The sequence below is a fragment of the Rhinolophus sinicus genome, linkage group LG01 (assembly GCF_036562045.2).
Source record: "Rhinolophus sinicus isolate RSC01 linkage group LG01, ASM3656204v1, whole genome shotgun sequence".
Lineage (NCBI taxonomy): Eukaryota > Metazoa > Chordata > Mammalia > Chiroptera > Rhinolophidae > Rhinolophus > Rhinolophus sinicus.
In genome coordinates this window covers 3,666,805-3,678,930 of record NC_133751.1, presented here as the reverse complement: position 1 = coordinate 3,678,930, position 12,126 = coordinate 3,666,805, and the positions used below count along the sequence as shown (strand labels likewise).

General features: G+C 49.0%; 1 protein-coding gene across 3 annotated transcripts in view; it reads left to right on the top strand.

Annotated features, from left to right (window-relative positions):
* Window positions 1-5,949: 5,949 nt before the first annotated feature.
* MX1 (MX dynamin like GTPase 1) overlaps window positions 5,950-12,126 on the top strand; it is a 32,293-nt gene continuing 26,116 nt past the window's right edge. Inside the window, exons 1-3 of one of the 3 annotated variants that reach the window (XM_074325077.1) lie at window positions 5,950-6,031; window positions 10,664-10,729; window positions 11,447-11,572. In XM_074325077.1, the coding sequence (XP_074181178.1) occupies window positions 11,468-11,572 (105 nt within the window). In that variant the 5' untranslated portion in view covers window positions 5,950-6,031; window positions 10,664-10,729; window positions 11,447-11,467. Of the gene's footprint in view, window positions 6,032-6,408; window positions 6,671-10,663; window positions 10,730-11,446; window positions 11,573-12,126 lie in introns of those variants that run through there. The other 2 variants (XM_019745766.2, XM_074325065.1) reach the window with 2 other exon arrangements.

Sequence of the window (12,126 nt, the reverse complement as noted above, 5' to 3'; positions counted from 1 at the left end):
TGGGGAACAGTGTGTTTCTCCAGGGCCCATCAGCTCCAAGTCATTGTCCTTCAGTCTAGTTGTGGAGGGCGCAGCTCAGCTCTAAATCCAGTTGCTGTTTTCAATCTTTAGTTACAGGGGGCGCAGCCCACCATCCTATGCAGGAATTGAACCTGCAACCTTGTTGAGAGCTCACGCTCTAACCAACTGAGCCATCCAACCGCCCCTCCAGAAGCTCAGCAGCAGCTCATCTTCAATCTAGTTGTGGAGGGAGCAGCTCATTGGCCCATGTGGGAATCGAACTGGCAACCCTGTTGTTCGGAGCTCACACTCTAACCAACTGAGCCATCCCGCCACCCTTACTTCCAAAATTTCTTATCTGTTTCTTTAAATCAGGAATTCACACGTATGCTGCAGCCAGGTGTCTCCAGCTCAGGGTCTCTCGTGAAGCTGCAGTCCAGCTGTGGGCCAGGCAGCTGCACTCTTAGCTCAAGGCTTAGCAGGGACAAAAGTCACTTCTGTGGTTGGCTGAGTAGTGGCCCCCAAAATGGCCAGGTCCTAATCCCTGGAACCTGTGAATATTACCTTTTATGGAAAGACTGTCTTTGATGATCTAATTAAAGACTCTGAAATGGGGAGTTTATCCAGGTTCTCATAAGAGGGAGGCAGAGGGAGATCCGACTACAGAGGAGAGAGCATTGCAAAGATGGAGCAGAGAGGGAGATTGGAAGATGCTACACAGCTGGCTGTGAAGGTGGAAGAAGAGGCCCCAAGCCAAGAAATGCAGGAGGTGCAGGTCTAGAAGCTGGAAAAGGGAAAGAAAAGGATTCTGCCTAGAACCCCCAGAGGGAGTGCAGATTGGCAACACCACGTCTTTAGCCCTGTGAATCTGATCTGGGACTTCTGGCCTCTGGGACCAAAAGAGAATAAATATCTCTTGTTTTAAGGCACTGAGTTTGTGGTCGTTTGTTCCAGCAGCCACAGGAAACTAAGGAGGCCTCCAAGCTCACTCACCAGGCTGTTGGCCAAAGACATCAGTTCTTTATCACATCACATGTTGGGAACAACATTGCAGCCCAAACGAAAGGCCTATAGAATTATCAGGATGGCTTTTTGTAAATAAAATTGATTTGACTTAATTTTTCTTAAAGCGGCCCAAGTGATTGTGATGACCGGGCAGGTCTGGGAATGACTCTTCAATGCAAAAGAAGTCGGCTCCTGCAGTGGTACCTGGCATACAGCAGACACCTTAGAAATATTTTTTGGAGCAATGAGTGATGGCTGGCAGGTAATTGCAATGGCAACAGAGAGAACAGGACCCTGTGAAAGTTTGAAAAGCACTGTGGAGATTAATCAACAGAAACCCCTTTAGCTTGCAGTTGTGAGGTCCTGTAGAGCGAACTGTCATCCTAGACCATGCACAGTCAATTACCACAAACAGGAAGAGACCTTACTTTCCATCTCCAGTAGGAAGGTGTTTTCTACTCTACGACTTCAGCAAGAAAAATGAGTTCTTGTCCTGCTACATTCAGCCAATGAAAGATGGTTACAATATGGGTGGACCTAGAGAACAATATGTTAAGTGAAATAAGCCAGACAGAGAAAGACAAATACCACATGATCTCACTTATATGTGGAATCTAAAGAAAAGAATAAATGAATGAACTAATCAGAAACAGTCTCAGAGACATAGAGGAAAAACTGAGGGTTGCTAGATGGGGGGGTGGATAAGGGAGAAGGTGAGGGGATTAGAAAGCACAGTCAGTAACCACAAGATTGCCACAGGGAAACGAAAGTCAGTTTGGGGAATGTAATCAATAATGTTGTAAAGATTTTGTAGGGTATCCGATGGACACGTGTCTCATTAGGGAGACCACCTCAGGGATGATGTAGATGCCTGATCACTGCACTGTACACCTGAAGCTGATGCTGAACAATAATGAATGTTGGGGGCCGGCTCGGTGGCTCAGGCGGTTAGAGCTCCATGCTCCTAACTCCGAAGGCTGCCGGTTCGATTCCCACATGGGCCAGTGGGCTCTCAACCACAATGTTGCCAGTTCAATTCCTCAAGTCCCACAAGGGATCATGGGCAGCCCCCTGCAATTAAGATTGAACACGACACCTTGAGCTGAGCTGCCACTGAGCTCCCGAATGGCTCAGTTGGTTGGAGTGCGTCCTCTCAACCACAAGGTTGCCGGTTCGATTCCCTCAAGGGATGGTGGGCTGCACCCCCTGCAACTAGCAAGGGCAACTGGACCTGGACCTGAGCTGCGCCCTCCACAACTAAGACTGAAAGGACAACAACTTGACTTGGAAAAAAGTTCTGGAAGTACACACTGTTCCCCAATAAAGTCCTGTTCCCCTTCCCCAATAAAATCTTTAAAAAAAATGAATGTCAACTACAATTTTATATATATATGTATGTATGTATATATATATATATATATATATATATATATATATATATATACACACACACATACACACACACATATATATTATATATATAGTTACAAGAAGCGGAGCACAGCATTAGGAATAGAGACAGTGGAAATATAATGGCTGTGTGCGATGTCAGAGGGTAGTGGATGGGGGGATTGTCACTGTGTGAGTGATATAAATGATAAATGTCTAACTATCACATTGTTTTGTGCACCTGAAACTAAGAAAAAAAAAAGATGGTTACAACTCAGCCAATGAAAAGCCACTATACTTCAGACAAACTCCCAGTTTCCTCCAGTGGACTTTTCGTTTACAACAGCCCCTCTGAACTCTCCTCTTTCCTCTATAAAGAAGTTCCTCTCTTTTCTTCTCTGGACTTGCACTTGATTCGCCATTAGGCTGCATGACCTGAACTGCAATTCTTTATTGTTCCAAATAAACCCATTTTACTGGAGAAATATCTGGCTATTTTTTTAAGGTCAACAGGACCCAGTTTCCATTTCTCACTAGCTTTGTGATTTTGGGCAAAAGCGTTTACTTCTCCATGTCCCCATTTCCTATTTGATTGGTTTTTGCTCTCTTGGAAGATCATGTGTTTAGAGAAATTAGCCCAGTGCCTGATGGAGTCACTATTCTATGGACACTCCACAACCAAGAGAAAGCATTTTTTTTGTTTTTTTTGTTTTTAAAAGATTTCGTTGGGGAAGGGGAACAGGACTTTATTGGGGAACAGTGTGTACTTCCAGGAATTTTTCCAAGTCAAGTTGTTGTTATTTCAATCTTAGTTGTGGAGGGTGCAACTCAGCTCAAGTTCCAGTTGCCATTGTTAGTTGCAGGGGGCATAGCCATCACCATCCCTTGTGGGAGTCGAACTGGCAACCTGTGGTTGAGAGCCAGTACTCCAACCCTGAGCCATCCAGCCCCTCAGCGGCAGCTCAGGTGCCATGTTCAATCTTAGTTGCAGGGGGCGCAGCCCACCATCCCTTGCGGGGTTGTGAAATCAAACCAGCAACTTTGTGGTTGAGAGCCCACTGGCCTATGTGGGAATCGAACCGGCAGCCTTTGGCGTTAGGAGCACGGAGCTCCAACCGCCTGAGCCACCAGGCCAGCCAAAGAGACAGCATTTTTAATACAGAGATATTGCATTAGGGTCTCTCCACTTCCTGCACTGTGAAATGTGGGAGCCCAGTTGTGGCAGAGGAGGAATGAAGCAGCCTGAGTTGGAATTTGAAGCACTGATGGAAAGAACAAGCTGGATCAATACCCATTAGCCTTCTGGGGAGAGGTCCTGGGAAGGCAGGAGACACCTGCCTTCACCACATGAAAAATAAATTTTCATCAGGTGAGTGCCATAGGGACAGTTGGCCCTATCCTAGAAAAAAACGATTTTGAAATGGCCACCGACCTTCCCCCAGTGACTGTGCACTGGGCCATGTGTACACCAAGCCAGGACCCAGGGTTCCCAGCTCAGCTCTACCAAGCTTTCAGCATCTGTCCCCTCAGGACAGGGCTCGCTGGGGGATCTGGGGTAGATAAGAAGGCAAAGCCTGGCCCTTTAAGACCAGATAAATAACAACCTTGGTGGTGCCTGCCTTCTGGTGCTTTAATTGCAAATGAAACACCTGGAGAATCCCTTAAAATGCAGATTGATTCAGTGATTTTGGGGTGGCCCCTAACCCTGAAGCCAATGCTGCTGGTTGGGGGACCACCCTTTGAGAAGGACTGGTTTATGCCACAAACACAGAGGAGAAAACGAATTGGGGCCAATGACACCTGGGGCGGGACCAGTGCTCCGGGCCAGACAGAGAGGACGCTGGGTGGGGGGGCGCTGTCCTGCCTTTTGGCCCCACCTCACAGGCGTGGGCGCATTATCCCAGTGGTTCCGGGCTGCCGAGCAGTCCCGCGCCCCCCTCCTGCTCCTACTTCCTCAAGGCACGTGACACAGGCAGAACTGAGGCCAGGTTCAGCCAGATGTCTGAGAGGCATGGGGCCAGAGAACCTCCTCCGGGCTCCGCCTCCTTCTCCCCAGCTCCTGGATTTAGAATTCTATTGCTGCTCCATCTAACTTACTTTTCTGTGAACCCAGGAGGAGAAAAGAAACTGGAACCGAATCTGAGTTGACTAGAAACGGAGACAGGGGAGGAGAGGCGGGGAGACTATGGAGGAAACTGAGAGGCTTAGGGAATCTCTCCGGAGGTCACTTGAGGACCACGTCTGCAGGGCCAGAGCCAGTCCTACTCTCATTCATTCAGACACTCACTCATTCCTTCCTTCCAGAAACATGTATTGAAACACTGTGCCAGCAACTATGCTGGATTCCGAGTGCAACAGCAAGTTTCATGGACCTGGTCCCTCCCCATGTTCACCGCCACAGAGGCCAAGACAGTGTGAGGAAGCCCCACTCCACGGGGGAGGGGGGAGAGCACGGGGCTCCCAGGGAGCAAGTCCCCTAGGCCTGGAGAAGGGGGCGGGGGCGAGGAGGAGCGCCTTGGGCTGCAGCAAAGGCGGGCAACATCCCAGCAGTGGTCCTGGGGCAGGGTGAGGCTGGGCACAGGCAGGCCTGGCACACCACACTGAGTACGAATGCCCACCCCTGCAGTGGGGCAACTCGCAGCATTTTTACGGAATGCAGTTTTGAGAAAATGCCCAGTTGGGGCCGTAGGGAGTAACGCATGGAAGCTGACCAGGCATTGCTTTTCATTAATGCCAGCTCATCTCTCCTTGACACACCTGGGCCAGCCCCAGCAGGTGATGAGAGGGCTGGGGTCACTGTCACCCTAGTCACCCCTTAGTGCGCAGGCAACAGGGGCTGGGGTCACTGTGACTGCTTGGCCACTACTATGCTTCCCTGTGGATGATGTGCTTTTGCCAGATAAATTTTTTTTTTAAGATTTTTTATTGGGGAAGGGGAACAGGAATTTATTGGGGAACAGTGTGTACCTCCAAGACTTTTCCAAGTCAAGTTGTTGTCCTTTCAGTCTTAGTTGTGGAGGGCTCAGCTCAGCTCCATGTCCAGTCCCCCTTGTTAGTTGTAGGGGGCGGAGCCCACCATCCCTTGGGGGAATTGAGGAATGGAACTGGCAACCTCGTGGTTGAGGGCCCATTGGCGCATGTGGGAATCGAACTGGCAGCCTTCGGGGTTAGGAGCACGGAGCTCCAACCGCCTGAGCCACCGGGCTGGCCCTTGCCAGATACATTTTAATGGAGGTAGGAAACAGTAGTAAGGGGGCAGGAACCGGCTGTGCCGTGGTGGGAGCCCAGGGCCTGAGGTGGCTGGGCACCGCAGTGCAGTTAAATTCAGCCCATGTTTACTGAGCACCTTCTGTTGGTAGGGATAGAGCTTGACAAGATCTCAAACCTGCCTTTGTGGGGGTGACAGCCCCATTAGGAGATGGCCACATCCCCCACAATCCAGGACAGCCATCTGACATGAACTGCATCAGTCTTAGCTAAGCCAGTGTGGGGCGGGATGAAGCACGGCCCAGGCTTGGAAGGAGCTCCCAGGGGCAGCTGCAGACAGGGCACATCGCATTTGGGGCTTGGCAGGGAAGGAGGGTGTCTCCGGGAGCCTGTGGGAGAAGGGCGGGCCAGCAGGAGTGTGATGGAGACGGTGAGTGGGGCGCTGGGCCTGGGAGACAGTCCTCCAGGGCGAAGAGCACACAAGTCGTTTGGGAGAACACAGAGTAATCGATGTTTCTTTAGCAGAGAAGGAATCGTCAGCAATTCAGGGGGAAGGTTGTGTGCTTCCATCTTGTCGTTGCGGCTGGAGAGTCGGCGAGGCTCCAGAGCTCCCAGCGCTGCGGATGCTTTGGTGCCGGGCGCGCACGGAGCGCCTCGCGGAGGCTGCAGCTTCGCCCAGGAGGGGGGAGGCGGATTCGGTTTCCTTTCTGTTCCCTCCGACCCTCAGGTTAGGGGAGTTTCGTTTCTCCGCCGCCTGGGGCTGGCGGGAGATCAGGGCCGCAGGGTCGGTTTCGTTTCTGTTCCCTCCCGCCCCTTGGCTTAGGGGAGTTTCGTTTCTCCGCGGCCGGGGGTGGGCTGGAGCGAAGGGCGGAGCACACACACCACTTAAAGCCGGAGGGTGGTGAGCGTGTCTCACTCGCGGCAGCGAAGAGCCTGGTGAGTGTTGCGCTCCTGGGTCCGTGCACCCTCCGGCCGGCCGCGGGAGGCTCGAAGACGGGCGTTTGGGAGGCTGGTTGCAGAGGGAGCGCTCGGCGCTGTGGGCATTGCGGGGCTGGTAACAGTGACGAAGGTGAGAATGACGAGAACGACACTGATGTGGGCTGCGCTGAGAGCGCGCTTGATGCTACTTCAGAGCGACGGGCTGCTGAGGCTCCTGGGGGACCGATCCCAAACAGCCCCCCGAACCTGTGGCTTTTCTGCTTGAGGAGGTGGGAAGGTATTGGGGATGGGAGCCAATGGGGTCTCTGAAAGGGCGTGTTACGGGGGACGCGCTGAAAAAGTTTCACATCCACTGCCGCATGGTCTCTGAGCCCACCCCAAAAGCCGACCACTTTTTATTGTTTACTTATCTAGCTAACGAGGTCAAAACGGACAAGTCAGCCCCGGGGATTCCTTGGAAGCTGACGGACAAAGGGCCTTCACGGACCCTGCAGGGTGTGAGCGGCTGGCGCTGAGCGTCCTTGCGAGGAAGCTGGGTACTGGCGCAGCCCTGTAGGGAGGACCTCCCGGTGGGAGAGGCCAGGCATGCGCCGAAGTGCCCTGCGCCGCATTGCCCCACCCAGGGAATGGGGAGGTGCCCGGGACGCCCCGTAAGTTTGTGCAGCAGGGTGCCACTGAGTGGGGCAGACTCACACTCAGGGTCTATTGTCATTTGCGGGCATAAACGGAGGCAGGATGTGCTAGGGGCTGAGGGAAGTAACCCAGCAGCCGCGGAGAGCTAGCATGTGGGATTCTCGGAGTTAGGTCAAATTTTAAATCAAGTTTTTGTTGCAAGTACGGTCAACTGGTACTAACCGTCAGCTGTCAGTACCAAAGGGTGGGAGTCACCTTTCTGTTTTGGAGCACAGCTGCTCTCCCCACCCCCACCACCTCCGAGGTGACCCCCGCCCTCCCCCCCTTCTTTCCTCTTCTCCCCACCTCCGGACACTCAGCTCAGTGTGTCTACGGAGAGAGCATTAAGGCAAAGTGGAGATGTTCTCCCGTTTAGTAATAAAACATTTAAATGTCTGGGCTTTTGGAAAGCAGAACACTTTCAAGAGACAATGCAAATGTAAGTCCTGCAAGATTATTTTAAGAACTAGTCTGATTTATGAGTGTGAGTGCTGAAAAAAATACTTTTCCTCCCACGTAAGTGCTTCTCTCTGGGTTAATAATCAAATTAACAGAGACAGATTAACAGGAGAAAATCAAATTTTAGTACATGTGCATGGAAAATGCACAGAAGCAGGAAAATTCCAGGCAGCGAGGCAACACTGGGTATATGTGACATTATGGACAAAGGAGAAAAGGGGGGATGAGGTATTAGATTTTAGGAGTGAGAATGGGTGATTTACAGGTAGTTGAGGAAGATGGAACAACCTGGCAGGCAAATTCTTGCTGGGCAACCAACCCCGAGACAATGGGACTTGGGAGGGATGGTCCACAGGCTCCCGCGTGGATCTTCCTGTGTAGTGACCCCTGATTATGCTAAGTTTCCTCCCTGAAGCAGGTTTTTCTGTCTGATTCTCTAGAGCAGGAAGGGGTTGGGGGAGCAAAGGTTCTTTCTGAGTCTTTTGTTTCTTAGTAACCAGCTTGAAAATCAATATCCCACAAAGTAAAACTTTGGTCCCCTTCTTGGGCAAGATGCAACTCTGGATCTGGCATTCTGTAGCACATGCTAGGTCTGCGGTCCTACATGGAGGTGGGGCGCTGGATCACCCTCCCATCCCTGCTGCCACAGGCTCTCCAGGCTCAGGAAGCTTCCCCACAAGCACGGGAATCCACCCCCTCAGCCCACAGCAGGGATTCTCCAGTGACACTGCTGTTAGTTAGATGGGCCTCCAGTCTGGAAGCCACTGGCAAGCTACCAGTCCAAAAATCTGAAGTGAAGGAGGCAACCAGCCTGTCACCCCCACAGACAGTGAGACCTGAGTGGACACAGAGCTGCCCTGGGCAGGAACGGAAAGAGGCTGCTGCACTTGGGCAGGGTCTCCTCCCTAAACCAAGCTTAGGAGTGAGAGGAGAGCCTGGTCCAGTAGCCCACCAGTGCCCACTGGGAGTGTGCAGAGCTGAGGAAGGTGAGAGCTGGAAAGGAGAGATGGTGTGCCGGCCTCAAAACTCCCTTCGGTCTTGTCTGCAAACGCAGGGTCCAGGGTAGACGCAGGGTCCAGGGTAGACGTTTGATGAGCAGTTTGGCCTGAGAGCTAAGGGTCACCACGATGGCCAAAGTTGGCAAATGCATTCAGATGCATTTGGCAGCTGTAGCGGAATACTGGGTGTGATGAAGTCAGAAGTGGTTTTCCTTACTGAGATTGTCCTGCACCTGAAATCCAAACTGATCCTCAAAGATGATCCATGAGAGGTACAAGCATTTAAGATGGACAGAAACCTACACGTTTTTGCTTTCAGGGACTGTCATTTTACGAATCAGGAAATCAAATACCATATGATCTCTATTACGTGGGGAATCTAAAACAAAATAAATGAATAAACAAAACAAAGCGGAAACAGACCCTTAGATATAGAGAATACGCTGATGGTTGCCAAAGGGGAGGGGCATGAGGGATGGGAATTAAATTCTTTTTTAATAATTTGGTTTTTTCTAATTTTAAAACATTTGAAAGAAATAAAGACGGATCCTGTGTGTGGGGAACTTCCTTAGTAATGCTAGCCACTCAGAACTTTCTTTTAAAATAAAAACAAGATGTCCTTGAAAAGCTGCAAGTTTTCTATGGGAAACCCTTGCTGAGTCCGTTTTTAAACACTGGACACAATTCTCATAGAGCAGGTTCAGGTTTACTAGGATGGTTGCCCCATATTAACGACTGACTCCTTTTACCTTTTTCTTTTGCAAAAACTGCACAAAATAGTTTTTACTTTTTGTCTTTGCATATTTACGTAGATAGCAATATGGAGACTCCTTACTGGGAGGAGCAGGGACTGTGGCCTTTGAGTCATGGATTCAGAATTCATTGAGCACCTTTCCTGTGCCAGGCAGTATACTGGTATGACCCGACAATGCTGGAAAAAAGACACGGAATTCATAATATTAACATTTAAAATCACAACTGCTGAGACTATATGTGTGGGTAAGAGAGACAAGAAGTCCTCTGGGCAGTTGGGTCCATAGAGTGTTAAGTATGTCCTTCCTTAAAAGATCCCATGGATGGAAGATGTGGCAGCTGCTATGAAAGGGATATAAAAAAACACCACAAAACCATGAAAACGTGTAATGTGTTGAAGGCAGAAAGGAACTCTGACGCCCACTGGCGAGTGTTCCCTTTTACTGGTTGGGAATTTTTTCAATTGTAATATCGTCTGCCATCTCTAAAGCCACAAATATATGTAATTGCCGTTCCTGAGCTGAGCCCTTGTTTACAGAAGACCTCAGTGCCCCGACTAGATACCGCATGCATAGCCAGAGAGAATCATGACAAGAAAAGAAAAGGGGGGAGGAAGGGAATATATTCACAAAGTCCTGTTTTGCCCCTACTCGAATTCATAGTTATAGGGGTATAAGCCCTGGGGATCGCTGACGCCACCTGACTGGGTGCAGTAAGGCCAACCGAGGCAGCTGTGGTTTTCAACATGGGGCCCCAGCCTGGGACCCCCTGGGCACACAGTCTTTCCAAAGTCATGGGAGTTGGGGGTTAGGGAATAAATTTCTAGAATGCCAAATTCCAAATGGTAGTCTTTAAAACTGATCACCTTTCAAAACTCCCCTTTCTCCCACTTGGCGATGAAAGGAGGGCGTCCCGGTCTCCCTTTGGTCTTTTTAACCTTGCCCTTCAACTGCACCAATACTGAGGATGATTGTATAACTCTTGGGGGAGAATCCCTGGGAAAGAAGCACAGAGCATCAGAAAAAAGTTATTGATTCAGGCAGTAAGTTTATAGCAAGACTATCTACCTTAGAATTAAAATATTCAAGATTTACAAGAAGGATTCTGGGCACTATGGATGGGCTTCAAAGCGGGTCCCCTCTGCATTTGAGCCATTGTCAGCAATGGGAATATACCTGGGTGAGTACCCTCATTCATTCACCAGGGTTTTGGTCTTATTTGTATGTTTTGTATGATTTCAGGGAGGTGGAGGAGAACAGCTCTGCATTTCTGCCCAACTCATCAAGTAAAAGGAAGGTATATTGCAGGTAAGTAGATAACTTTATATATTTTATAACATTTATTTCAAATCGTAGGAGAAATATTTTTGTTTACTCTTACCCAAGATTATTAGATGTGTAAAATTTAATATTTAGAAACTTGTGGTCCCAGAAATATTTTTAAATGAATTTCAAATAATGCATGTATATTTTTTTTGATGTAGACAAGTGTGATAAAGTGGTCAATTTAATGCTTTCAAAAATAAAATGAATGACATTAAGATACACTTATGTGGAGGAAATGGGACGAAGTATGAAATTGATGATCCAAAGGAACAGAATAAATGACTTGGAGTTCATATAGTTTTTAAACTATATGTTTGCATATCAATTTGCCATAATATTTAGATTCCCTCAGCTACATTAGAAAATGTTCTATAATAATTTTATTTATAAATGTAAATTTTTTAAAAAGGCATCAGATCTTTCATTCTTTACCACTATCTAAATTCATGGTGAAAAACAATTTTAATGCTCTGCCCAAAATTGTGACAGTCAATACCCAGTTTAAAAAATCTTTTGGGTTCTGGAAGCAGATTCGTGAAGACCACTGAGTGGTCGTGCAGCATTTGTCTTCCTCTGACATTTGCTACCTTGGGGTCCTCCATCATTCCTTTTTCAGTCAGTAAGGAGTGATGGGTTTGATTCCGTGACCGATGTCCACAGCTTCTGAACTGTGTTAATTCTGATCTGCTTGACTTCAAGCTGAACAGATAAAGGAAGAAGATGGTTCATTCTGAAGAGGAAATTGCAAAACCTGGTTCAGCCTCTGCATCAGATCATCACTTACCAAATGGAAATGATGACATGCCAGGGGAAAATCTGAAAAAAGTAAGTTGTTGCCTGAACGTCAGTATCCACGTGGATGTAAGCTGTGTCCACTGAGGGCTGTCCTCGTGCACGGCGACACTCCTCCCTCACCTCTCCTGGTGCAGGACAGGACGCGGGTCCTACGGGCTGAGCCCTTCTGGAAGCCAAGTGTAGACGTTTTGCCTTCGCTGGTGCTGGTTGGTGTTCAATTTTGGCTTGGGAAGCCAGGTGACATGCTGACTGGCTCGTGTAGGTACTGGCCAGGGCTCTCGGCCCAAGGAGCCCTGTTACCACACGCCCACATCATGGTTCCGTCTCAAGCTGCAACCCCCTGAGATGTCATCATGACATTTTCTCACAGGGAAGCCATGTGCTGTCTTCTTTCTCAGAAGCAAGATATATTTTTGGTGGGAACCAAACGCGGCTTCTGGAATCAGTCCAACCTGAAATTGATCCTAAAGCTGACACTTCCAGCTGTCTGATCGTGGGTGGATGGTTATTTTTCCCTTTATAAGCCTGGTTTTCCATCTCTGAAATGGGAATAATAATGATATTTACTCTGTGTGGCTGTCGAG